This window comes from Lemur catta, chromosome 8 (assembly GCF_020740605.2).
Source record: "Lemur catta isolate mLemCat1 chromosome 8, mLemCat1.pri, whole genome shotgun sequence".
In the NCBI taxonomy this organism is placed as follows: domain Eukaryota; kingdom Metazoa; phylum Chordata; class Mammalia; order Primates; family Lemuridae; genus Lemur; species Lemur catta.
Window position 1 is genome coordinate 89,005,703 of NC_059135.1, and position 26,636 is coordinate 89,032,338.

The 26,636-nt window shown below is 35.4% G+C and overlaps 1 protein-coding gene across 4 annotated transcripts in view; it reads left to right on the forward strand.

The window, feature by feature from the left end:
• The window catches only part of DPP10 (dipeptidyl peptidase like 10), a 1,316,731-nt gene that overhangs the window by 823,607 nt on the left and 466,488 nt on the right, over positions 1 to 26,636 (forward strand). For all 4 annotated transcript variants that reach the window (XM_045558744.1, XM_045558743.1, XM_045558745.1 and 1 more), the window contains exon 3: positions 4,838 to 4,933. In XM_045558744.1, the coding sequence (XP_045414700.1) occupies positions 4,838 to 4,933 (96 nt within the window). The remainder of the gene's footprint in view (positions 1 to 4,837; positions 4,934 to 26,636) is intronic.

Below are 26,636 nucleotides of genomic sequence, written 5' to 3' on the forward strand. Positions count from 1 at the left end.
TTTAAATTCACATATCTGACAAAGGATTTGTATCTGGAATAAAAAAGAACTCTTCAAACTCAGCAGTTAACAAACACAGCAACCAAAATATTGCAGTTAGAAAATGGGCCAAAGACATGAACAGACATTTTACTGAATGGTATATGCAGATCACAAATAAACACATTAAAAGTTGTTCAGCCTCATTAACTATTAGAGAATACAAATTAAAACCCCAATGGGACATCACTACACATATACCACAATACCAATTTTTTTTTTAATGACACTAACTGTAGGCAAAGATTCAGAGAAGCTGGGGTCATTACTACATTGCTGGTGAGAATGCAAAATGGTATAACTACTCTAGAATACAGCATATGGAATTCTTTGATAAAACTAAACATATACTTACATTTGATCCAGCAACTGCATGCTCTGCATTTATCTGAGAAAGAAAATTTATGTTCACACAAAAACTTATAAACAAATGTTCATAACAGCTTCATTCATAATAGCCCAAACTAGAAATAGCAACTCCAATGTCCTTCAACATGTGAATGGCTAAACAATTGTGGTATGTTTATATCCTGGAATACTATTCAGCATCAAAAGAAGTAGATTATTGATATACTCAACAAGTTGGATGTATCTCAGTGGAATTCTGCTGAGTAAAAGATGCCAATCTCAGAAGGTTTTGTATTAGATGAATCTAATTATACAGCATTCTTAAAATTACAAAGTTTTAGAGATGGAGAACATAGAAGTGGTTGCTTAGGTTTGGGGATAGGAGGTAGGGTAATAGAAGGGTAACATAAGAGATCCTGGTCATGGAAATGTTCTTGACTGTGGTGCCGGTTACATGTGATGCATTGCATGAAACTAAACACACACACACACACATAAATGAATACATGTAAATCTGGTGAAATCTGGATAAGGTTGAGAGAGCGTATCAATGTCAATTTCCTTTTGTGATATTATCACACAGCATATTACCTGTCATTGAGAGAAACTGAATGAAGGGTATACAGATCTCTCTGTAGTATTTCTTGCAACTGCATATGAATCTTCAATCACCTGGGAAAAAAGTGTGTATATGGTATAATAAATTGTTTTAACTTTGTGAAAGAAGAAAGAAAAGAATATTTTTAAAAGATGATATAATTGAATACATAAAACATAAAAGATTCAATTATCCCTGAATTTTTAAGAAAATGGGATATGGTATATAATTGTCAACCTTATAGACATAATAATCATTAAGAAAAGAAAAATAAATGTTCTATTCACAACAAACTATATATATATATATATATATATATATATATATATATATATATATATTTTCAGGACTAAATAAAATAGGAAAGATAAAGGATCTATATGAAAAGTCAAAGATAAAATATTATCAATGTACATAAAATGTGAATGGAATAAGTAGTTCTGAATGAAAAGCTTTAATATTGCAAAATATTTAAAGTTTACCAATTTACTATGTATAAATAGTGCTGTTTTAATAATATTGCCAACCAAGTGAGTGGTGATGATTTTAAACTACACATGAAGAAATACATGTTTAAGAATGACCAAAATGTAATTTGAAAAATTATTTGAAAATAATATTATTTGGTGCAATGCATTTACCTTACAAGATTTTTTTATATTAACATCTGCCTTAAAAATACTGTAAATAAAATATATGGAATTCATTAGAAACAGACAAAATATTTTTGTTTTTGTTTTTTGTTTGTTTTGTTTTTTTTGAGACAGAGTCTCACTCTGTTGCCCGGGCTAGAGTGAGTGCCGTGGCGTCAGCCTAGCTCACAGCAACCTCAAACTCCTGGGCTCAAGCAATCCTCCTGCCTCAGCCTCCCGAGAAACTGGGACTACAGGCATGCGCCACTATGCCCAGCTAATTTTTTCTCTCTCTCTCTCTCTCTCTCTCTCTATATATATATATATAGTTTTAGCTGTCCGTATAATTTCTTTTCTATTTTTAGTAGAGACGGGGTCTCGCTCTTGCTCAGGCTGGTCTCGAACTCCTGAGCTCAAATGATCCACCCGCCTCGGCCTCCCAGAGTGCTAGGATTACAGGCGTGAGCCACCGCGCCCGGCCAGACAAAATATTTTTGGAAGACAAACAGTTGCATGTGTATAAGGAATATAATATAGTTAATTTTTAAATTTAGTAGACAAGGATTATTTGCTTAATAGATTCTGTTACCATAATCTCTCCCTCTGGAATAAACAGATGCTTGCCTCCCACTTTTATCTACATAAATTCATTGGATCAAATAAATAAATACTTATCAAATAGAGATGGTAAAATATAATTCTGTAAGAATTGAAAGGATTAGATTAGAAAAAATGATGGTAAATTTATATAATCCTGGGAAATTTTAAGTTTTGAAACTAACCTATATCAAAATCTGGTCTTACTGAGATATTTCATAGAATAAATGTATTTCGGAAGCCCTAATGAAATTAGTTCACATGATTAAAATCTCAGACTCTTATGATGGAAAATAAATTTCTAGAATCAAGATATCTTTGACTAGTCAAACAACAGGAACTCATCCTTTTAAGAAAAATGTTCTTCCTCCTTCTCTGGCCCCTGCCATTACCTTCTTCTGCCCTTGGAAACTTAATAGCCAAGTCATTTTATTTATTGTTTAATAAATTATTTTCCAGAGAAGTTTTTGATTCACAGAAAAATTGAGAGAAAGGTACAGAAATGTTCCATCTACTAACCCCTGCCTGGCCTCACACATTCATAGACTCCCCCATTATCAACATCCCCCACCAGGGTGTTACCACTGATGAACCTAGATAGACACATCATGATCACCCAAAGTCCACAGTTTATGGTAGAGTTCACGGTTTATGGTATGCATTCCATGGGTTTGAACAAATATATATTGACAGGTATCCACCATTGTAGTATCACACAGAATAGTTTCACTGCCCTAAAAAATCCCCTGTACTCACCTATTCATCCCTCCCCCTGCAACTCTTGGCAACCACTGATCTTTTCACTGTCTCCAGAGTTTTCTTTTCCAAAAATGTCATATAGTTAGAATTATACAGTATGTAGCCTTTCCAGATTGGTTTCTTTCACTTAGCAATATGCATTGAAGTTTCCTCCATGTCTTTTCCTGGCTTGATAGCTCATTTTTCTTTTAGCACTGAACAACCATCCATTGTCTGGATGCATCACAATTTATCCATCCACCTACTGAAGAACATCTTGGTTGCTTCCATATTTTAGCAATTATGAATAAAGCTGCTATCAACAGCTGTGTGCAGGTTTTTTTGTGTTCATAAGTTTTCAACTCCTTTGGGTAAATTCCAAGGAGCATGATTACTGGAATGTATGTTAAGAGTATGTTTAGTTTTGTAAGAAACTGCTAAACCATCTTTCAAAGTGACTGTAGGATTTTGCATTCTCACCAGCAGTGAATGAAAGTTCGTCATTTTATTTTTAAGTGCAGCCTTCTTTGATTCCTTTTGCAAGATATTTCTCTTCCTTTCTCCAAACTCATTTAGCACTCTGTCTTCGTATTCTGGCATCTATCATAATCTTTGTTAATCAAGTGCAAATCCCACAGAGGAGGACAGAGATAGGTCTCCTGCACTTCACAATACTTCATTTTTGTCTTGAAATTTTTTGAATGAATTAAGAAAGTTCAATTTTTGGTGTGTCACACTGCCAGGCAATGATCAAATGTGTATCATTTGCCTAACAGCATTCTGTTTTGTAAAACTATATATATATCACAATGCCTTATGCTAAGGTTGGAATCAAACAATTCTATTTCTTCTATGATTTTTGTCAATTATTTCTTGGCAGTTATTTTGTGGGTTAAATACATGATTGATTTATGTGAAAAGGAATTGCTTTTGAAGTTATTGACTCTTTGCCCCAGATTTTGAGCTGGAAAAAAACAAAGCTCTTTCTGGGATAAGTGTTGAACCTTTTAAAAATAAAATCTAATGAGGTTAGTATATATCCTTGACATTTTATTTTCTACCAGAGTGAAGGCCACAGCTGAAAGGTCACAAAGATGAATTTGTAGAGCAAATAAACAATGGTATTATTTTGCAAAAAAAAATGCAATATTGCTGTCTATAGCCTATTGCATCTAAAGGGTGTTCGTGATGCCTAATTTTGGCACTCAAACTCTGTTGAGTCCTTTCATTTCTTAAATTTTGAACTTAACAATGGGAGTACTTAACTGTTAGGCACTAATATAAAATGTGTGATTTTCATTAATATTCTAGCATTTTATTATTTGAACTTTCACATTTAAGTTTCAAGTCTATTTAATTGGTTGGTAATTATTTGGTGGAACTTAGTGTTTACTCTAGTAATATTTATTTGGTGAAATTCCTTCTGAATTGGGAAGTTTTATGGTGTATGTTTAGGTCTCTCAACTCTGCCATCTTTGGTTTTTACAGCAAAACTGTAAGTTTATCATTAAAGAGAATATGTCAAATTTGAGTTTGGAAAATCAGGGGCTGGATTCTGTTTAAACAGTGGAAAATATGCCTTTTTAGACAAATGCACAAAAGAAATTCTTAACTGCTTTCATACTATATATCACTACATAACATGAGATTGAGCTATTAAATTTATACCAGATCAACACAATTTTAATATTTAAAAAATTAATTTATTGAAAAGAATCATTAAACAAGCTTCAAATTCCAAAAGCCATGTCAAAATGGTCAGTTTATATTGTTATCTAGTTAACATATTTCTTGATGAAAAGCAAAGCATTCCAAATTTTATAATTTGTTCATTTTAAAAACTAACATGAGATAGGTATCTAATCTGGAATTTCTTTTATTTTAGATGAACTTACAAATTCATCAGAAACCAGATTGTCTTTAGAAGACCTGTTTAGGAAAGAATTCATGCTTCATGATCCAGAAGCTCGATGGATCAATGGTATGTGTCTACGTTTTTATATGCTGTCTTTATTTTGAGTTCTGCATAATTAAAAATAGTGATATTTATCATTAATATTATAATTGATGTTATGTTTCAAAGATTACATATATTATTTAATCAGAAATTAAAACCTTGGCACTTGTGAGAGAAAACCAATTCCTAAGATAGCACATCAATAAAATTGTCCTCCAAACATTAGTTGATTGTTCTGTATTTGTTGTTCTCTCATGAACATCAGTTGTATGACTTTAAAGACCTATTAACATCTCTAGCATTTCTCTAGATAATTCTTCTTAATGTAGCAGTATAGATTTTGGGAGCCTGTACACACATACACACACACACATACATATATACATACACATATACACACACATACATATATACATATGTACATATGCACACATAGACACACTCACATATATATGTAAGTGCTTCAAATTTGACAATATTATTAGTTTTCTTTTCTCTCTTTGTGGCTTCCATTTAGCTTAAGTATTACAAACTAGACACACTCTGTGAAAAGTTGAAATGACTTGGAAATAGTATGGAAATATATTACACTGTGTCTTTTTTCTGGCCTGGCAAAGAAACCACCTTAGCTTTCCTTTAGTCAGTATCTGGGATTAAAATAATAAAATAAAATGAAATATAACCACTTAACAGATCTATGGTTTTTGGTTTATCTTTATCCAAGGTAGTAGGGGCATTATTGGGTGAGCTGATCATAAGAAATGTGTTGGTGAAAAAGATGCCAGCTTGAAATTCTTTGAATATTCTACTTTGCCCAATCATACTAATCTTTGTGGTTGGATAGCTGTGAGTCTTTACCCTTCACTTTATTTAGACATAATATCTTTGCTTATTTTCAAGGCATAGAGTAAATTATTTTAGGCAAAAGGCAAAAAATTAGATTTTTATCTAATAAAAATCTTCTCATTTACAGCCCATTTCTTCTTCTCTAATATTCTGATTAAGTGTATTTATGCCTGCAAATTAAACTTTAATTTATAGAAGCTATAAAAAGAATGTAATTTAACCCATGAAGGGCAAAGGCCAAATCACACTTGTTTATTTGGCACTGATATGGTACCTGTAGATCAGCAGACACTCAAGATTCATTTTTTGAAAAAAAAATGGATAAATGTTTTTAATTAAAGTCTGGTGTCATTTTTGCATAAACTCAAGTTTCAGTTGAAATCTACTGGAAGATGAGCGTGTGTCCTTTTGAAGGCAGTACACATAGAGAACACAATATAACATTTTTTCTTAATCTATTTGTAAATTTATATTTTGGATGGTTTATAAATTTGGGACTAGCTTTTTATTTGCCTTTGCACTATGATTATTTCACATGTACGGTACGATGAGCACTATGACTAAAGAAGACTAATAAAGAAAGGTATATTATCGTCAAACATTGTCCTAATACACAAATGTCTCACAAATCATTCTTCTCAAGTGTGACTGTAATTATGCAAATCATCTATTTACTTGCTAGCAAATATTTTCTGTTGAGGAAAATAAAAAGGGAAGCTGTCAGAATATTTTTAAAAAATTTATAGTATTGTGAGTCATTAGATTTGAAATGCTGTTTTATTCACCATGATTTTGGACAAATTATAGAAATTGTGTAGTCTTAGACTTTGGAAAGGAAGAAAAAATTACGGGTCTCATCTCCCTTCTCAGGTTAGGTTGGGCTATTTAAAGAGGCATTTACTCCTGTGTATAACTGACACTTTGATATTGAAGCTCCAAAGGACTGGACAGATATTTAAGCAGTGAACTGCATGCTAAATTAAATCCCATTTCAATATCTAGGACACAGATTCTACTCTTACACTTCACATGATACCAAAATAATATTTTTGGAGTTAATCATTTTAATCATTTTTAAAGTAATGTCTTTACCAGTCATTGGTAAAGTTGATCTTCAGAAGGCATTCTAGGCCAAAGCTGCAGTGTTATCATAACATTCTAAGTAGTACCTAACATATATAATATTTGTAAAAGCATTTGACATAAAAATAACCTTTAAACTCAAATAAGCAGAATATAAGCTCTGAGAGCATGCAGTCCTAATACTAATAAATACCACTGGGAAAAAAGTTGGCTCATTGTCAGTAGATTGCATGCATTCAGTAGCTTTTCAAGCAGGAGAATGGATTTTTATCCTATTCAGACCTCTTTTCTGGTAATCACTAGATATTTGACCTAGTTTCATATTCGTCACATAGCCAGGAAATACAGTGGGAACTGTATGAATAGGATGGGTAACCTTGGCCTCATTATCAACAATTATATCTAAATGTAAAATGTGAGCTTTTTCTTTATTCTCAAGAGATGTCTCAAGAGGTTTTCTTAGTGTATAAGTCACTTGAAGGAGTCCAAGCTAAGATTATTTAGAAGCTTCATTTAATTCTTCGAGGTCACCATAGAAACTCTTAATGCTTTACTGATCAAGGGGAAGGAGGAAGCCTAGACAGCCCTCACACGTGTTGGTGGTAGTGAAGCGATGTCGTTCATTATGCTGGTTCTCAAATAATATATCTGAGATGTCATTGCAGCCTTGGATGGATGCTCATGTTCATGGTTAGCTTAACAACTGCCTTACCCCAAATCTGGTCATATCCTTGAAATCTACATTTTTATAGCATCTTCTTCCTAGCTATGTCACCTTGAAATCTGGAAATCCATCTTCTTTAAAATTATTCATCTATTCATACATTTGATGATCAATTAATCACCAAGGAAAGATCTAATATTGAGTACTTTCTATGTTAAGCTCTGTGAGATGCTTTATATGCATATTTCATATGATAGAATATGACATTACAGTTAACCCCAGAAAACTGAGGCTTAACCAAGAAATTTATTCAAAAACACACCCTACAGGGAGCAGAGCCTGCTTGAGTCCTTATGTCTAAGTATAAAACTTACCCTCTTTAATTGTTTCACTCTGACATGCCATTGTCATGTGTAGCACATTTATCAATTACCTCCCTGACAATCTTATTTTCACAGATCCCATTATTATTGTAGGGTGGAAAGATGCTTCTATAACAAAAGACAGGCTAACAGGAGAAAAATATAACAAATTTGTTCAATCAAAGTTTTGAGTGCTATGGAAGCCTTCAGAAATGAAGATGCAGAGGTACAGGGAAATTGTCTATTTTTATGCTTAGGTTCAGTGAAGTATGGACACCTGTATCGAAATGTGATTGGACAAAGGGGTATAATGTAATGGTAATAGACTGAGTGGGGAAACCCAGCAAGGCCTGTCTGTTCAGATCTTCTTGGCCTCCCTAAATAGCAGTCTTTCCTCCCAGATACAGGGAAGGACTCCCCTGGAAAGAGGGTCTTATGATCTACTATCAGACAAAATAGGTCAGAGAATTCCTTTATGGCCAGCTCCTACACAGGCAGGGGAGGGTTAAAGTAATATTTCTGGGTTTTATGGCTTGCTTTGGAGAAGTGTTCTAGTTTCTATGACCTGCCTTAAGGACAAAGAATTCTGGTTTCTATGACTTGCTTTGGGAGAGATAGATGGGCAGGAGAGTAGAGGGTGGGAGAAGGTTGGAGAGATTTTGCTTCTGAGATTGCTTCTGAAGACATCCAATCTCCTTTAGTTAGTTCCAAGTCCATGTCAGAGTGCCATGCTTTGGGGTATCATTTCTGAGCCCCAACACTACTAATGCTGTTATGTTGAGTACTACCATAATATCTTTGTGTCCCCAGGTACAACCGTATTAGGAGTAACTTATGCAGTCACTAAAAATAAAGTGTATAAGCATATTTATCGACATGTTTGTAATCTAAAAAAGTGAATAAAAGTGACTTCAGAACAATGTTGATACTATGCGATACCACATTGTCTATTATGTAGCAGGGATTGTCTTTAGATTACCTTCTCCTTAGCTCTTCTGATTTTTCTCAATTTTTTTCAGTAAATATGTATATGTGATTTTTTATAACTAATAAGGAATAAAAATGGCTGTCTCCCTTTTTAGTCTCTTGGGTGTCCAATCCCTCCAGCAGGTTCTGCTCAAATACAACTAAGACCTAGTTAAAAACTGCTAATGTACTTCTCAAAAACCATCTGAGGAACCCTTTTAGCAATTGAATAAACACCAAGCTCCTCCCTTAGCATTTCAAGCCTCTCAGAGTCAAGCCTCAGCCAGGGTTCTACTATACTACTCCATGTTATGTTGCAGTCCCATTAGCTACTTGATATTATCATGAGTCTTAAAAGCTTTCATGTCACTGTGCCTTTGCCCACATTTTCTTCTCTACCTGGAATCCCTTCCCCAATCTGAAAACTCAAATTTTATCCTGCTGGAAACCTAATGCCCAGGTGCAATGCCAATAATGATTCTTTTTCCTGCCAGCTCCGAGAACATCACCTTACCATATACTCTAGAGTTTGACTCTCCTGTAAAGAAATTTCTATCTTGATTATAATAATAACATATCTAATCTCCTCTAAAACAATGCTTTTAAAACTATTATGAAGAGCTACTATTTTTAAGTTTTAATTTATTTGTTTTTATTTCCAATTTGGCATGAACAGTTTTTAAAAATACAATAAAATAAATTTCTAGAAAATTAAAATGATACATAGGTATTCCAAATACAATGCTAAGTTTTCTCTTATTATATTTAAAAGATGCAAAATAACATTTAAAAAAATATAAGTGCAAACATCATGTTAGAAGAAAAGAAAGGAATGTCAAGTATTACTTTGAGAGTATAAAAAGGCAATTAATAGAAATGATTATTATTACACTCATAACTTTTTGTCATTCCTAAATCAGAATTAAACAAAAATTGAGAGAAACAGTGAGCATTCACATTAGATGCCCATTTTCAGATTTTGAACAAGAACTGACATATCAATATATGGAGTGTTAAATACAGCAAATGAGCTTGCTTCCTTTTTGTTAACTAATCTAGGTTAGATTGATATTAGTAATATTAACAGGGGATAATGTATATCTAGATTGTTTCTGTTTTTTATTTTAATAACACTCATAACAGAGAAGATACCAGTCTCCAAGGTTAGGGTGATGATAATGTAAGAAGTTTTAAAACTTTAGTGATCTCAGGATATTCACTTTGAGCTTTTACTCAAAATGAATCAAGTGATATTGTATTTTTAAACTTTGTCTTCAATTCTTTATCAGTAGCCAGTTCCAAAATGTATCCTCTATAGATGATATAAATTATAAATATAAATCATATAAATTATCTTTTGCTCAAAAATATATTGTAGATTTTAAATACATCTGGGTTACGGTGAATAAATGTACCATCTTGTAATGAAGTTTGACTGTGTATAGTTAGTGTGTTGCTTGCTCACCCCATGAGTTTGACAACACCTGCACCTGCTTGTATTAGTCCACTCATCATTTGCTTGGATCGTGCAGCAATGTTGCATTACTGGGAAAGTTTCTAAATACTTCCCCTCAATTAAACTTATCCTGTTCTGGCTATAGTCTGCCAACACTACTCAGCATAGCTCTGCTCTAAGAGACAATAAGCCATGAGGAATAGGACTGTGTCACATTCACATTTGAGTGACCCCAGCAATAAGTACCCTGCCTACTCTGCAGCTAGTGCTCAATAAATGGTTTAGTTAGCAAAATGACAAAAATATTATATTTTCTTGATATATAGGTGGGCTCACTTTATCCACAGTCATTGAAGGGTTCATTTTGCTTCTGTTTTTCACAGTGTGCATATATTTTTCTCTGATCTATATACAATGTGGGCTGTATATGTGATGCGAATTATGGTACACCTTTTTTTGAAAAATGGCTGGCTGTGATAAGTGATAATATATGAGACTCTAGGTTTTATCCTGATCTTATTAGACTTATGTTGGAGCCGACAAAACTCATTTGCCACATTATATTCCAATACAGATGTTTAAACCTGTTATCTTTTAAGGCATGTGTGACTGTGTAACATATTGAAATAGGAAAGTCATTAAATCAAGGCAAGCGGGGGCCTTTCAGTAGGTCATTTAAGCCTTCTAAGGCTTGGTTTCTTCATCCAAAGCAGGGATAATAATACTATATCTAGAAGCATAATGAAAAATAAGTGAGCAAAATATGTAAAAAGTAAAGATAAAAGGGCAAAAGGTTAAAAAAAAGGAAAAGAAAGAAAATATATAAATGAAAACCAAAGCTCTGTACCCTTGCAGGTCTTCAAATAGTAGAGATTCATATAACTGATTGTAGAGATGCTCCGGACACCTGATATTTCTTTATAAATGCTCCTAGCAGTCTCATCCTCATGAATTATATCCAGGATATTGACAAGGCAGTGAAAAGTCACTGTCATAACTTTTATGAGAAACAAAGCACATCATTATAAATAATATCAATAACTTTTATAATAATTAGGGAACTCAGAAATAGTAAAATCAAAGAAACAAATCTATTTTATTGTCATTTGTTTGTTTAGCACTGCTTTATCATGCTAGGATTTTTGTCCATCAATTTAATCTGGTTGAGTTGCAGAAGTTGTTGGATTTCTTAGAGCACAGGGAATTATTTATAACTCCAACATTACTACCCTACACTCAATTCTAAGTCAAAATTATCTTGTTTTTATCTCATTTTTTATCTTTAAAAATTTTATTTTTTATAATTATCAACCAAACTGACGCTTAAATAACGTACAGTTGAATTTATATCTGTGAGGTTCATGAACATACATATTTTTATTACAACATAATTTATAAAGACAAAATATCAGATAGACCTTAAATGTATATACAATTAGGTATATGGTTAAATAAATCAATTTACATCTATTTGCTGGAATACTAGGCAGCCATTAAAATTCATCTTTTTAAATAATTAAAATTAATTTTAATTAAATATTTTGATTAATTAGAAAGTTAATGACATTAGAACATAGAATAAAATGTTAAATGAAAAAAGTAGAGAACAAAATTATATACATATTAACAATCGGATCACATACATGCACACAATTGTATATACATAGAAAATTATACCAGAATTAAATATGCCAAAAATTAAATAATTTTCTGATATAGTGCTTAAGAGTTACTGGTTTTGTTTCCTGTTTTGTCTAAATATTTAAAAATCGCAGCAAGTATGCTGTTACATTTATATTAATAACTACTAAAGAGTAAAATTCTCATTAAAATGTAAATACATGGTTATTATTTATGAAATTTTTTTATCATTTGGAAAAAAAGGATAAGGGCTAAAATGAGGAGTGCCAAGAATGGCTGGCAGCACGGAGCTCTAAAAGATGTGAAAGGGACATTAGAAATATAATCTCCTCTAAAGTAGGCCAAAAGAGATCCCCAACCCCATATGCTAGAATGAAGGACAATGTTCCTTTTTTTCCAAAGACCCACCAGTGAGTGAGGTACAGCGAGGAGCCTGAGGTTGTTACTAACCCTGGGAGGATGAGAATATTCTCAGCGCAGCAATGGGCTTTTAGACTCTTGGTACAGGTTCTTACAATAGCAGCTTCATTCCCTTGTTCCCCAACAGGTGGAGACATAATATTCTCTGTAGTTCTTTTTTTTCTTCCACTATTGTAAACACATGGAGGGCTATTGAAATTATACATCCCTAGTTCCTGATTCTTAGCTCAGATAATTGAAAATTAAGTTAAGAATGTAATTTATTATTATTTAGACTGACTTTTCTTTTTAAAGTAATATATGTCGAAGTATCTTACTATCAGTAGACAATTCTCTTCCAAAAATTAAAGTACGTACAAAGGTATACAATTAAACATATTTACTTCTCACCAAGTGACCCAGAATATTTTCTTTATTGCTATATTATTTGTTAAATTATGCTTTTACCAAAGTTTAAATTGAATTTTATCTATATTAAAGCTGCTTGAAATAACAAATAAAATGCACTATAAAAACTCATACTGTTACAATCTTATATAGTAACTACATATATTCAAACTTTTGCTTTAAATTCATATCTAAACAGTTTTCCTCCAGGAAATGTTTTAAGATTCAAGTTTGTCTTAAAGTGACAATTTTTACACTAAACACCAAGAGAGCATAAGGAAAAGGATTTACTCATAAAATCCAATGTTAACATTTAGGGGCAAAAAGTATTCAGGAAAAAATATTTCTATGTTGTAGAAAAGCAATGATGGAAGTATTTAAAGGGAATTTGAAATATACAATAAGCTTTAAGGTTAAGAGAGCTAAACATTCATGCTCCTACATATTTCCTAAACTAGAAAACTATATTTCGATTTTTTTCTGTGATATACTGCGACCATGATATATTTTGATTTTTAAAAGAAGGAAAAAAAAAGATTCGGGAAATGAGGATGGAACAGTTATATTGAGAGTTGATCAACAAGCATTTATTGAGTTCCAGCTATGTGCCATGCAAGAGTTATGTATATCCCAGATGGAATCTATCAACATTTGAAAGGTTTGCAGTAAAAAAAAAAAAAAAATGGTGTTCTCCTAGTCCTTCAGTATTTTACAAAATTGTGGTTGGTCTTGGTGTTGTTGGGTTAGGAACTGGATTTGTCAACACAAATATAGATTAATAGAAATGTTGACATTACATCTATATTTCCATCTGTATATAGCTCTATCCTTTTATCCATTCAATATGTATTTATTGACAAAATTTTTATAGACAAAAGTTCTTCTAGATACAAGTATATAAAATTGAATAAACATGGTCCCTTCACTCAAGGAAATTATGAATATAAAAGTTTTTTCTCCATCATGCACAACACCTTTTGAATTATATTGAGCTTAAAGAAGTGAAATTAGTAATCAAAAGGCTGTGAAGTAAGCAGAAAGTAAAGATAACTGGCAAATTGCAAGAACTATCAATGCAAACTATGATAACGTTTGATAAGCCTTCTTTTCCTCCAAATCCAAAACATCTCCATATTCCTAATATCTCTCTCCACTATGGTCCAGGACACACATAGTATTTTTTGTTTTCTGAGCTTCCTTTTATTCTCTCTGCCTTTCTTTTTCTTTGATACAGCTTTTGGTCCTAATTGTGACCACTATATACACATACCATTGACATGTTCAAAGGGAACAAAATATGGTTACAGTATGCAGAGACTGTAGAAACTACATGGAAATAAAAGGCCTAAAATAATTAGGAAATAATTAGGTGATAAATTTCTGGGTTATTATTTTTAAAAACAATTATTAGAACTGTGAGAGATCAGTTTAAGAATAATTGGAGTAGTCTGTATTGTCACCATCAAATTGGTTTCACTGATCATCACCTAAGAGCACATTTAGGAATAACATTGGGTGTTGGGCAGATGTGGGTGGGGGAGGGGATGGGTGTATACATACATAATGAGTGCGATGCCCAATGTCTAGGGGATGGACACCTTTGAAGCTCTGACTCTGACTGGGAGGGAGGGGGGCGGCAATGGCAATATACGTAACCTAAACTTTTGTACCCCCACAATATGCTGAAATAAGAATAAAAATAATAAAAAAAGAAAAGATGAATTTCAGTCTCAACGTAGAGGGCAGATGAGCCGGCGAGTGGGGGAAGAAGAATGCGTTGTTATGGCAGAGTCTCAGGAATTCGTGCAGTGTGTAAGGTAGACTGTTGGGAAAACATTCTATGTGTGTGTTTGTGAAAGTAGTAGTTAATAAAGTCCATCAAGTCAGCTCTGGCATATAATTAGAATATTTATATTTGGTTATTTTACTATAATTGCTATACTTTTATCCATTTTAGCAGATTTACCCTTTCATTAGCTTATAATTTCAAAGAGAAGGATTTGAAGTTGCTCTGATGATTATTAGCTTTTTTATTAATATTTTAGAGTTGAAGTGAGAGATACGAGTGATAGGAATTTTACCTAATATGTATGTATATGTAGTATGTTAGAATTTACATATGCATTTCTGCTTTTCTAGGACATTTGTTTTTTTGTTTTTCTTTTTGAAAATCTTTAAGAAGGAGGGTGGGCATTATTTTCATTTTGTATATGAATAAGTTGAGGCACAGAGAGGATCCTTTCACCTCTCTCAGATGTATTCAGTAATGAACTCTTGCTAGAAGTTAGGTCTTTCTTCTAGCAAGTCCTATGGGAAGGACATAGTACCATAGAGAAAATGCCTAAGGTGAATTTTTTATATTAACATAAAAATAACATTTGGAAATGTTTATAAATCAATATTAAAACACTCATAGACTTAAAGAAAAGAATATTAAGTAAAAGATAAGAATAGGGAAAGATTTTATTTGTAATCATATTTGAATATTTCAATTTGATTAGGTTTAGTTGATTTTGAAAAAATAATTATTTTTATATTACTGATTTTAACTATAAAATAGAAGTTGTAGCTATTTATAATAATGATTTCAAATTTAGGACAGATTTTTATATTAACCTTTTAATTCAACTTGCTTTGCTTGAGTCATGTTTGTGTGTGTGTTTGTGTGTATGTACTTTTTTATGAAGGGCTAATTTTACTTAGACAGGTTGGTCTTGGAATCAGTTTGAAAGGGCCATTTAGACCTTTGGGTATCCAATCAACTACTTCAGCCCATTAGTTTATATCAAATAAACAAGTATTAAGCATGTACATTCCCAAAAGTCTTTAGCTGGGAAAATTGCTAGAAATAATATTGTTTGTCATTAAATGGCAAAGATTGATGGTAAGTCATTTCAAGACAAGCATTTAGTCAACTGAAATGCTGCATCCTATCCACAGTGATTTGGTTTCATGTGTGTCCATAGAGGCACACGCAATAGTAGATCTAGTAGATTTAATCCTACTTCCTTTCTACACAATTTCCCTTTTTATTGTTTTCTTACTGAAAATTAAAACACTATTATTTATACATTACTGTGCAAAAAAGTTGTTATATCTGCTTTCATGAATTCATTATTAATGATAATAATAAAAGTTATGTTTTGGGGGGCACCTATGAGTACCAAGACACCATGATATGCATTTTTAATTTGTTATATCTAATGTTTATTGTCCTCTAAATTAGATAAAGATATGCTCACTTTATAAATGAAGAACTGGCGCTTAAAGCAAATACATGACTTCTATTTATATATTGTTTATATATTGTATTGTTAACCTCAGGTCCCAGTGAGCATCATTGCTGTGATTGAATATAGGTTTAACGAAAATAATATTAAGGGAAAGACAAATAAACAAAGAGAAAATAATTTGCAGATATAACATTAAGCATATGTTATATATTTAGTGTAGGAAAAAGTGAAACTTTAATCAATTTACACAAGAATTAATAAATGAAATAGATGAGCATCTGAAATAAGATGTTCACAAAGCTGAAATTTAAAACTCAGTGTGGGCCAGACACAGTGGCTCACACCTGTAATCCTAGCACTCTAGGAGGCCAAGAGAGGAGGATCACTTGAGCTCAGGAGTTCAAGACCAACCTAAGCAAGAGTGAGACCCCATCTCTACTAAAAATAAAAAAAAAATAAAAAATAGCAGGGCATAGTGGCACACACATGTAGTCCCAGCTACTCAGGAGCTGAGATGGGAGGATCACTTAAGCCCAGCAGTTTGAGGTTTCTTTGAGCTAGGCTAATGCCATGGCACTCTAGCCTGGGCAACAAAGCAAGACTCTGTCTTATAAGTATGTAAATAAATAAATAAATAAATCTCAGTGTGGAGGGCTAAGGAAGATGGCTGACTAGATACAGAGAGAAACCATAGTAGTAAGTAGATTCTCACATTTCAAAAAGATCTTCTAGAATACAATGGAAGGATTCATTAGGAAAGTGACAGGAGGCACCAAAAGTGGGTAAGGAGAGAATTCAGGGCAACTTGCCTGGCCAGGGGCTGGTGAACAGTCAGGAGAAGCTCCTGGATGTGGTGAAATAGTAAGAGAAAAGCCCCCAGGGCTCCACTCCCTAATATGAGCATTTATAATTTTGGCTACAGGAGAACCCTCCAACCAACACAGGTATCAGGCCTAACATAGGGAGCTGCTTGGAGATTGCACAGAGATGTTGTTCCGGAAAGGGAACTCGCACAGAATCCACAAGCTTCTAAGCCTATAGCAGCTTGAGCTGGGTGCCATTCTGAGAGCCTAAATGGCAGGGAACTGTGACACACCTGCAGCCACTGTGTGGCCCCAAGGAGGGAGAGGGGAGCCCATGCATTCCTATGCATGCCTGAGACCTGAGAAGGTCTCTACCACCCTGCTGTGGGCTGCATATGAGACTAGGGTGTGAATAGACAGCATTTTCCAAAGTTTCTTGCCCATGTTGCCTGCCTGGGTAGGGAACCAGCACTTCCAGTTGCAGGTCCACAGTGCAATTTTATGAGTTAGACACTGGGTGGAGCCTCACCCTTGGACTGAGTTTGGGCTTGACTTGGCTGCAGCTCCCTCCTGGCTGGGGAGGGGCAGGGAAACCAGGCTTTCCAGCACACATCTCGAATGGTGTCTACCATCCTTCAGCTGACAGCTGTAGGAACGAGCCTTGAGAAAACTGCCCTCTCCACCGTTTCCTGCCCATGCAGCCTGTGTGAGAAGGGTCCCACCTGCTCTGGCCAAAGGCTCAAGGCACCATTTCAGGAGTATGAAGGCAGGCAGCACCCCACTCCTAGGCTGAGTTCAGGCTGATGCAGCTGCAGCCCTACCCTATTGAGGAGGGTGTGGGAGCCCAAGCTCTTCTACCTACTCCTAAGACAATTCCCACTGTCCTATAATGGACTGCAGTGTGACTGAGATGCAAGTGGACTGTACTCCACCCAGCATCTTGCCCACATTGTTTGCCTGGAAGAGGCCACACCCTCTCTGGTCACAGACTCAAGGTGCCATTTTGGGAGTTTAAAGCCAGGCAGCCCAGAAGGAGACGTGGATATGGCGACCTCCCCTCCTCTAACTACCCAATTCTGTGGACATAGCTACTGATGCTCCCAACCAGAGCTTTTTGGTGCAGATGAGCTGCAGGACAATGAGTTCTAGGCTAGCAGGGGCACAGGGATACACTCTCAATAGAACTCTGCTCATTGTGCCCAGGTGTGTGCAGCTGTTTCTCCTCCTTTTACAGACAGGCAGTGTTTTTCTAGCTTTCTCAAACTGAGTATCTCAGCCCCTGGGTCTCTACATTGCTGGATCCACAGCCAATGCTCCCTAGCACCTACTCAGGCCTCAGCATCCTTAGGGGACTGGTGGGTCCCAGGGGAACTGTGGGTCTACCAGAGCTTGGGCATTCAGGGTGGGTTGCTTCCAGTGGAGAGGAGAGTGCAGGATGTCAGAGGGCCCCTTAGGACAAGGGGGACCAGGGCACCATCCCCCTACCATTCAGGAGAGAAGGTGGGGCTAGCAGTCCTGTCCCCAAGATGCTTGTCTCTTCTGGGAGGAGCAAGCCCCTGGCATAGCCACACCTGCCCTGCTAGAGCACTTCAGCCACAGCCTACAGCCATTCTGGTAGCCCTGCACACAGCACGGTTGAGCTGCCCCTACCACCTCTGCTGCAGTTGGATCAGGGTGGCAGCTGGGAGTTTGGATGCTTTTGTGTCCCCTAGGGACAGAGATCACTGCCATTGCTGAGAGAGGGAGGTATGAGCTGAGTGTGTGTCCTGTAGCTACCTACCTGTAATAATTTCATCAAGAGGGGCCCACCCCTTCTGTCCCAGGCTCACAGTGCATCCACCCCTCTCCTGCCTGAGCATTCTTCTGGAGCAGGAGATCACTTATCCCCTCACTGTCACAGCCAGCGCCTGAACTCAGACATGCTTGAGGGCAAGTTTGCCAGCCTGGTCCTGATCTAGTCCCCCCAGGAATCAAGCCCACCATCCAGGGCACTGCGATCTTGGTATTACCTAACCTAATATGCCACTGCTGGCACCTGAGCACTCTCCCAGGGGTCTGAGGGTCCACCTGACCCAAATTTCCAGCAACACCACAGTGTGCACCTACTTGCATGAGCCAAAAGGCAGTGTACCTCTCCCTCTCTACACTGAGCAGCAGACTTCCCAGCTGAGGAGAACAGGTGAACTGCAAAGCTATTTGTTTTGATCTCAGGAAAGTGTTTCCAGATGAGAACGATGAAACAGCATAAGCACTCTGGCAATGTAAAATAAAAAGCTTTCTTGACATCTCCAAAGGTTCATACTAACTCCCCAACTATGGCCTCCAGCTAATAGAAAATTTTTGAAATGTCAGATATGGAATTCAAAATATGGACTGCAAGTAAGCTCAATAGGATCAATGAGAAAGTTGAAAACCTACACAAAGAAACAAACAAAAAAAAATCAAGACATGAATGAAAAATTCACTAAAAAGATATATAGCTTAAACAAACAAACAAAAAAAACCAGAGCTTCTCAAAATGAAAGAGAGTCACTTAGGGATTTTCAAAATATAGTGGAGATTCTTAACAGACTAAACCAAGCAGAAGAAAGAACTTCAGGGGTTAAAGACAAGGCTGTCAAATTTTCCCAGTCAGCAAAAAATAAAGAAAAAAGAATCAAGAGAAATGAACAAAATCTGTGATAAATATGGGATTACGTAAAAAGCCCAAAAGTAAGAATCATAGGTATCCCTGAGGGAAAAAAAGAAAAAGCAAAAACAAGGAAAATCTATTTGAGTAAATGATGGAGAAAAATTTCCCTGGTCTTGTCAGAGATTGAGAGTAACAAAGCACATATCATCAGTCTGGCCAAAGTGAAAGTGAAGGAAAAAATCCTAAAAGCACAAGATGAAAGCATCAAGTAACCTATGAATGAAAACCCATCAGATTAACAGCAGACTTCTCAACAGAAACCTTACAAAACAGAAGGGACTGGAGTCCATCTTCACATTTCTTAAACAGAATAACTGTCGGGCAAGAATTTTGTATTCTGCAAAGTTTAGTTTCATAAATGAAGTAGAATTAAAATATTTCCCAGATAAGCAAACACTAAGGGAATTTGTCACCACTAGACCTATCCTACAAGAATTGTTTAAAAGTGCTCTAAATGCTGAAAAGAACACTCCATATCCACTGGTATAAAACCACTTGACATTAAAAACTTACAGCTCAGATAAAACAATAACATAAGGGAGAATACAAAGCAGCTAGGTAACAATCAACATGAGGACTAGAACAGTATCTCACTTACCAATATTAGCATTGAATATAAATGGTCTAAATGTCCCACATAAAAGATATAGATTGAAGGAATAGATTTAAAAAACACAACCCAAATATTTATTGTCTCTAAGAAACCCATTTACCTCCTGGAGAATTGCATAAACTCAAGGTAAAGGGGTGGAAAAAAATATTCCATGCAGATGAAAACTGACAATGAGCAGGATTAGCTATTCTCATATCAGATTTAAAAAAGACTTTAAATCAACAACAGTAAAAAAGACAAAGGTAGTCATTATATAATGATAAAAGGATCAATTCAAAAAGATGATATACCTTCCTAAATATTAAAATATATATATATATATATAAAACTAATGTCAAAGCTCCTAGATTCAAAAACAAATGCTACTAGCCATAAGAAAGGAAATAAACAGCAACATATTAATAGTGGGGCATTTCAACACTCCACTGACAGAACAAGACATATATGTCACTGAGGCAGAAAATCAACCAAAAAACACTGGATTTAAATGGGACTCTAGAACAAATGGACTTAACAGACATTTATAGAACATTCTACCCCAAACTGTAGAATATACATTCTTCTCATTCTTCCCATGAAACATTTTCTAAGGTAGACCATATGTTAGGCCACAAAATAAGTCTTGGCAAATTTAGAGAAACTGAAATTATACTATGTACCATCTCATATTTATTTTTTCCCACAGTGAAATAAAACTAGAAATCAATTTCAAGAAGTATTGTCAAAACTATGCACATCCATGGAAATGAAACAACCTGCTGCTGAATGATCTTTGGGTCAATGACAAACTCCAGATGGAAATAAAATTTTTTTGAGTTGAGTGGCAATGGTGACACAAGCTAACACAGTCTCAGGGATAATGCAATAGCAGTACTGAGAGAAGTTCAAAGTACTAAATGCCTGAATCAAAAAGACAGAAATATCTCACAAATTAACAGCTGATGTCACACCTCAGAGAACTAGAAAAACAAACCAAACTCAAAGCTAGCAGAACACAAGAAATAACAAAGATCAGAGCAGAATGAAATGAAATTGAAATCAAAAAAACAAAACAAAGAGTCAAGGAAATGAAAAGTTGGTCCTTTGAAGTATAAACCAAATGGACAGAACACTAGCTAGGTGAACTAAGAAAGAAGAGGATTCATATAAGTTCAATCAGAAATGGAAAAGGACACATTACAATTGATGCTACAAAATTACAAAAGATCATCCAAGACTACTATGAACACCAACATGAACACAAACTAGAAAATCTAGAGAAAATGGATACATTTTGAGAAACACATGACATTCCAAGCTTGAATCAGGAAGAAATAGAAACCCTGAACAGACCAATAATGAGTAGCATGATTGAATCAGTAATAAAAAAATCTCCCGGGCCGGGCGAAGTGGCTCACGCCTGTAATCCTAGCACTCTGGGAGGCTGAGGCGGGTGGATTGCTCGAGGTCAGGAGTTCGAGACCAGCCTGAACAAGACCCCGTCTCTACTAAAAATAGAAATAAATTATCTGGACAACTAAAAATATATATACAAAAAATTAGCCGGCATGGTGGTGCATGCCTATAGTCCTAGCTACTCGGGAGGCTGAGGCAGTAGGATCGCTTAAGCCCAGGAGTTTGAGGTTGCTGTGAGCTAGGCTGATGCCACGGCACTCTCTCTAGCCCAGGCAACAAAGTGACACTCTGTCTCAAAAAAAAAAAAATCTCCCAATGTAAAAAAGCCCAGTACCAGACGGATTCATAGCCAAATTTTACTAGGCCTACAAAGAACTGGTACCCACCCTACTCAAACTGTTTCATAATACCAAGGAGAAGGGAGTACTACCTAACTCATGCTACAAAGCCAGTATCACCTGAATACCAAAGACAGGAAATGATGCAAAAAAGGAAAATTACTGTCCAATATCCCTCATTAGCATAGATGCAACTTTCCTCAACAAAATATTAGCAAAGTGAATCCAACAGCACATCAAAAAGATGATTCATCATGATTAAGAAGTTTTCATCCCAGGGATGCAAGTATGTTTCAACATATGCAAATAAATAAATGTGATTCACTATAGAAACAGAATTGAAAACAAAAACCATATGATCATCTCAATAGATGTAGAAAAATCATTTGGTAAAATCTAGCATCCCTTCATGATAAAAACCCTTAAAATGGCCGGGTGTAGTGGCTCACTTCAGTAATCCTAGCACTCTGGGGGGCCAAGGGGGGAGGATTGCTTGAGCTCAGGAATTCGAGATCAGCCTGAGCAGGAGTGAGAGCCTGTCTCCACTAAAAATAGAAAAAGTAGCTGGACATCATGATGCATGCCCAAAGTCCCAGCTACTTCAGAGGATGAGGGCAGTAGCATCTCTTGAGCACAGGAGTTTGAGGTTGCAGTGAGCTACAATGATGCCCCTGCACTCAACTCAGAGCAACAGAGTGAGACTCTGTCTCAAACAAACAAACAAACAACAACAACAACAACAACAAAAAAAAAAACCCTTAACAACCTAAGCATAGAAGGAACACCCATGAAAATAATATATGACAAAACCACAGCCAACCTCATATTGAATGGGCTAACATTGAAAGAATTCCCCTTACGAACTAGAACAAGACAAGGATGCCCACTTTCACTACTTCTATTCAACATAGTACTGGAAGTCCTAGAAAGAGCAATCAGGCAAGGGAGAGAAATAAAGGGCATCCAAATTGGAAGGGAGGAAGTCAAACTATTTCTGTTTGCCTACTATATGATCTTATACCTAGAAAACCCTAAAGTCTCCACCAAAAGACTCCTGGAATTGATAAATGAATTCAATAAAATCTCAGGTTACAAAATCAACCTACACACATCAGTAGCATTTCTATACATTAATAACAGCCAAGCTGAGAATCAAATCAGAACTCAATCCCATTTTCGGCAGGTACCAACCAAAATAAAATACCTTGAAATATACTTAACCAAGGAGGTCAAAGACCTCTACAAGGAGAATCACAGAACACTGATGAAAGAAATCATAAGCCACACAAACAAATGGAAAAGAATCCCATGCTTATAGGTTGAAAGAATCAATACTGTCAAAATGTCCATGCTTTCTAAAGTGATCTACAGATTCAATGCAATTCCTCTCAAAATACCAACATCATTTTTCACATAATCAGAAGAAACAACCCTAAAATTCATATGGAACCAAAAAGAGCATGAATAGCCAAAGCAATCCTCAACAAAAAGAACAAATCTGGAGGCATTACATTACCCGGATTCAACTTCTAAGGGACTTGCTAAATGATGTAAATCAAGGTGATAATCTAATTTATGCTGTTAAATAAGATGTCAACATTTTTTTAATCATTGCTAAAGGCTTAATGCCCTTTGAACCCTACACATATAATTATGTGTTAAAATATTAGTTAAGCTTTGTTTCAAATGAGAATTGAGAGTATTCAGGCAGTGAGAAGGGGATATTCTGGTCGTGGTACCTTTACATAAAACTTTTTGCTGTGGATTTTTTTCTATTACACATAAAAGTGGAAAGAATAATATAATGAACTCCCATGTATTTATCACCAATCTGAGAGTGATTACCAACACTTTAGGAATCTTGTTCCATTATAGGGTACAAAGGTAAGTGTTGAATACAAGGGAAAGCTAAAGGAGTAAATATAATTGGAACAGAGAAGAGAAATAGAACAATTTTTGGAGATGTGATCAAGAAGAGAGTTCTATGCTGATCACAACTAATTTCTAGAATTGTGCTGATTCCGAATGACATACTTTATCATTAAAACTGTATGCAAATAAGTGAACCAGAATTACGGATTAGAATCCCTGAAATATGGTTGAAGATTGTGAGACCTAGAGAAACAAGGTTATTATCAGGCCCACGACCAGGTATGAAAGGCCATCCTGTGATAAGGAATTTGATTCATCATGCAGATTTCAGAACTAACTAAAATGGAAGTTCTTGGGGATAGATGTCTACTCAACTTAATTAAGACACATCTAGCAAGTGAAGTGTCACAACTTTTGCTTAGGCTGGGGTAGAAAACAATCAGTTCTCCATTCCTGCTAATATTAGAGAGAGGTTGGGTAACCATGTGATAAGAATGCATTAATGATATTCATGTAATTGATATGTAATTGTAAAAAATGACCTCTAAGTTCAACTTTAGTACTAAGATTTTATCATTTTATCTCTACATCAATATAAAAATTTAGTTTAAGTTACTGTTTATATTTGCTCTAGACATTTCCTAGGGAATGGCGTCAGCTTTTACAGAAATTTCTGTACTTGTCATTTCTACCCAAGAAATCTCCAGTATGTGATAGAAAGCTCTTTTCTCATTGGGTTGACTAGCCATATGGAGTTGCTAAAAAATGATTTAAAAGCTGATCTCATTTTGTAGCCTCAAGTGATAACATCTTGGTAATACTCCTTCGTACGGTCAGTACCCATGACAGTTTTAATGAGTTTGAATGTTCATTACTAGGATTGCCTAGTTCATTACCCTGCCATGTGCATGCAAACAGCCTCCAAAAGCAGGTAGTTTGCACCTATTTGGTCTCTGATGATATTCAGTTTTCAAGTGAAGAACATACACACATTACTTGGTTATATATGTACATATTTTCCCCCTCTTTCCTTGGCATTTGCATGTTCACTTCATTTTCCACCATTACCAGTACTGCTAATAGTTTAATTTATCCTCTGTCACCCTACATAGATAAAACATTTTGTTTTTACAATGTACTCTTTAACTTTTAATTCCCCCATGACTCTATTATATTCAAGGGATTAAAAAATATAAAATATTTTATTTAGAAAAGTGATTAAGGACTTGTGGAGCATAAGGGTTGCTTACTCTCCTCAGGGTCATGATTAAGTGGCATCGCTGCTCTGAACCATTCAGCTGTGTTGTTCTCTAAGGCCCAACCCATTACCAAGGTGTCTGACAGCAGAAAGATTAGGGATCCAGAAATCAGAGCTGGAGTTCTGTGTCTGGGAGACATGGTATGGTGGGCAAGATGCTTGACTTGTCTAAGTGGTCGTGTCTTCATCTTACCTGTAAGACTGAGAGAATAATTCCTCTTACGCCTTTCTTCTAAAGTCATTGTGAGCATCACAAGGCCTGTGATTTTTAAAAATTTTTAAACACTTAAAAATTTTGACTCTATTCGTATTGAATGGGAATTGATTTTCACTTCACTAGACTATGTCTTGAGGTAAGAGAAACAGTATTTCTGGGCATTACTTTTGTCAAAGCACTAGAGCGATAACCACAATTATTTATTGGGTGTGGAGTATGTGCCCAGCACGAGGCCAATAAGGTTTGGCTAACAACAACTCTGAATTATTTTTATTGTTTCCATTTTTCTGCTGAGGAGAGCTGAAAGAGTTCAGCAACTTTCCCAGGCTCATGTAACTAGTAAGTAGCAGAGCTGGAGGCAGATGCTTTAGGTCATTCTATGAGGAGGGATGAAAAGAGTTCTAAGAGCTTTCCTAGATAGGGTATGGGTTGGAAGAAAGTAAAAGGTAGAGAATGGAGCATTTGCTATTTCAGGTTTTTTTTCTTTTAATTTTGGCCAGCTCTGTCCAACAGCCTGTGTGTCCTCTCCTTACTTCCTGTCTGCTTTGAAATTCCAACTGTTGCTGTCACTTTGGGGAGCTAGAGCTGCCCTTCCTACTCTGCTGAAATCCTATTGTTTAAAGATCCTGTAACTCACCAAATGGGCTTAAAAGCCTTGGTTTTCGCTTTCATGCCAATATATTATATCACTGTACTACTGCCTTTTATGCTCCAAAACTTGCCATGCCAAGGGGCAGTGCTTAAACTAACAAAAGAGAACATATTGTTGCTTCTCCCCTGTACATGTATTCATATCCTCCAACCATGTCTTTTTGCATGATGCTAATTTTGTCTGGAATATGCATTGTTTTCCACACCAAAAGAAAATTCTTGCTTTTCCTCATGAAACATCCGTTCTTCTCTATAACCAGCCATGGCTCTTCTTTGCATGTCTATTTTTCAAAAAAGCAACTGGCTGCAGTATTTTTATGCTCTACCATGTTTGGAAGCCACTCTCCTATACTAGGTTTTCTCAGAGCAGAGATGTAACTTTTTTGTCTTTGCATTTTCAGCATCACACACAGTGTCTAGCACGTAGTTATACAGTTACTTCAGTGAATGATTAGTACTTTGTGCAACAGACCATAATTTTAATTTAAAACAGACACAATTATAAAAGTAAATGCTCCTTAAAATTTTGGATGAGATATAAATGGTAAAGGTTATTATTTCTTCTTTCAAAAATTTAAAAGAAGAAAATCCTTCAGTTTGTTGAGTTGAACAAAAAAGAACTAAATTATTATGACTAACACTACCACAGAGTGTGAAATGATTGCTGATGATCTCACTTCTATATCAAGTTACATGTATATGTGATGACTAATATTATTCTTCTACAACTGTTGAGATAAGTTCCAAGAAGTAGAAACATTTATTTATGTTTAGATCCCTGAAATATTCACTTGTGAGATGGAACTGTATTCAAGCAAACCAAATCCCTG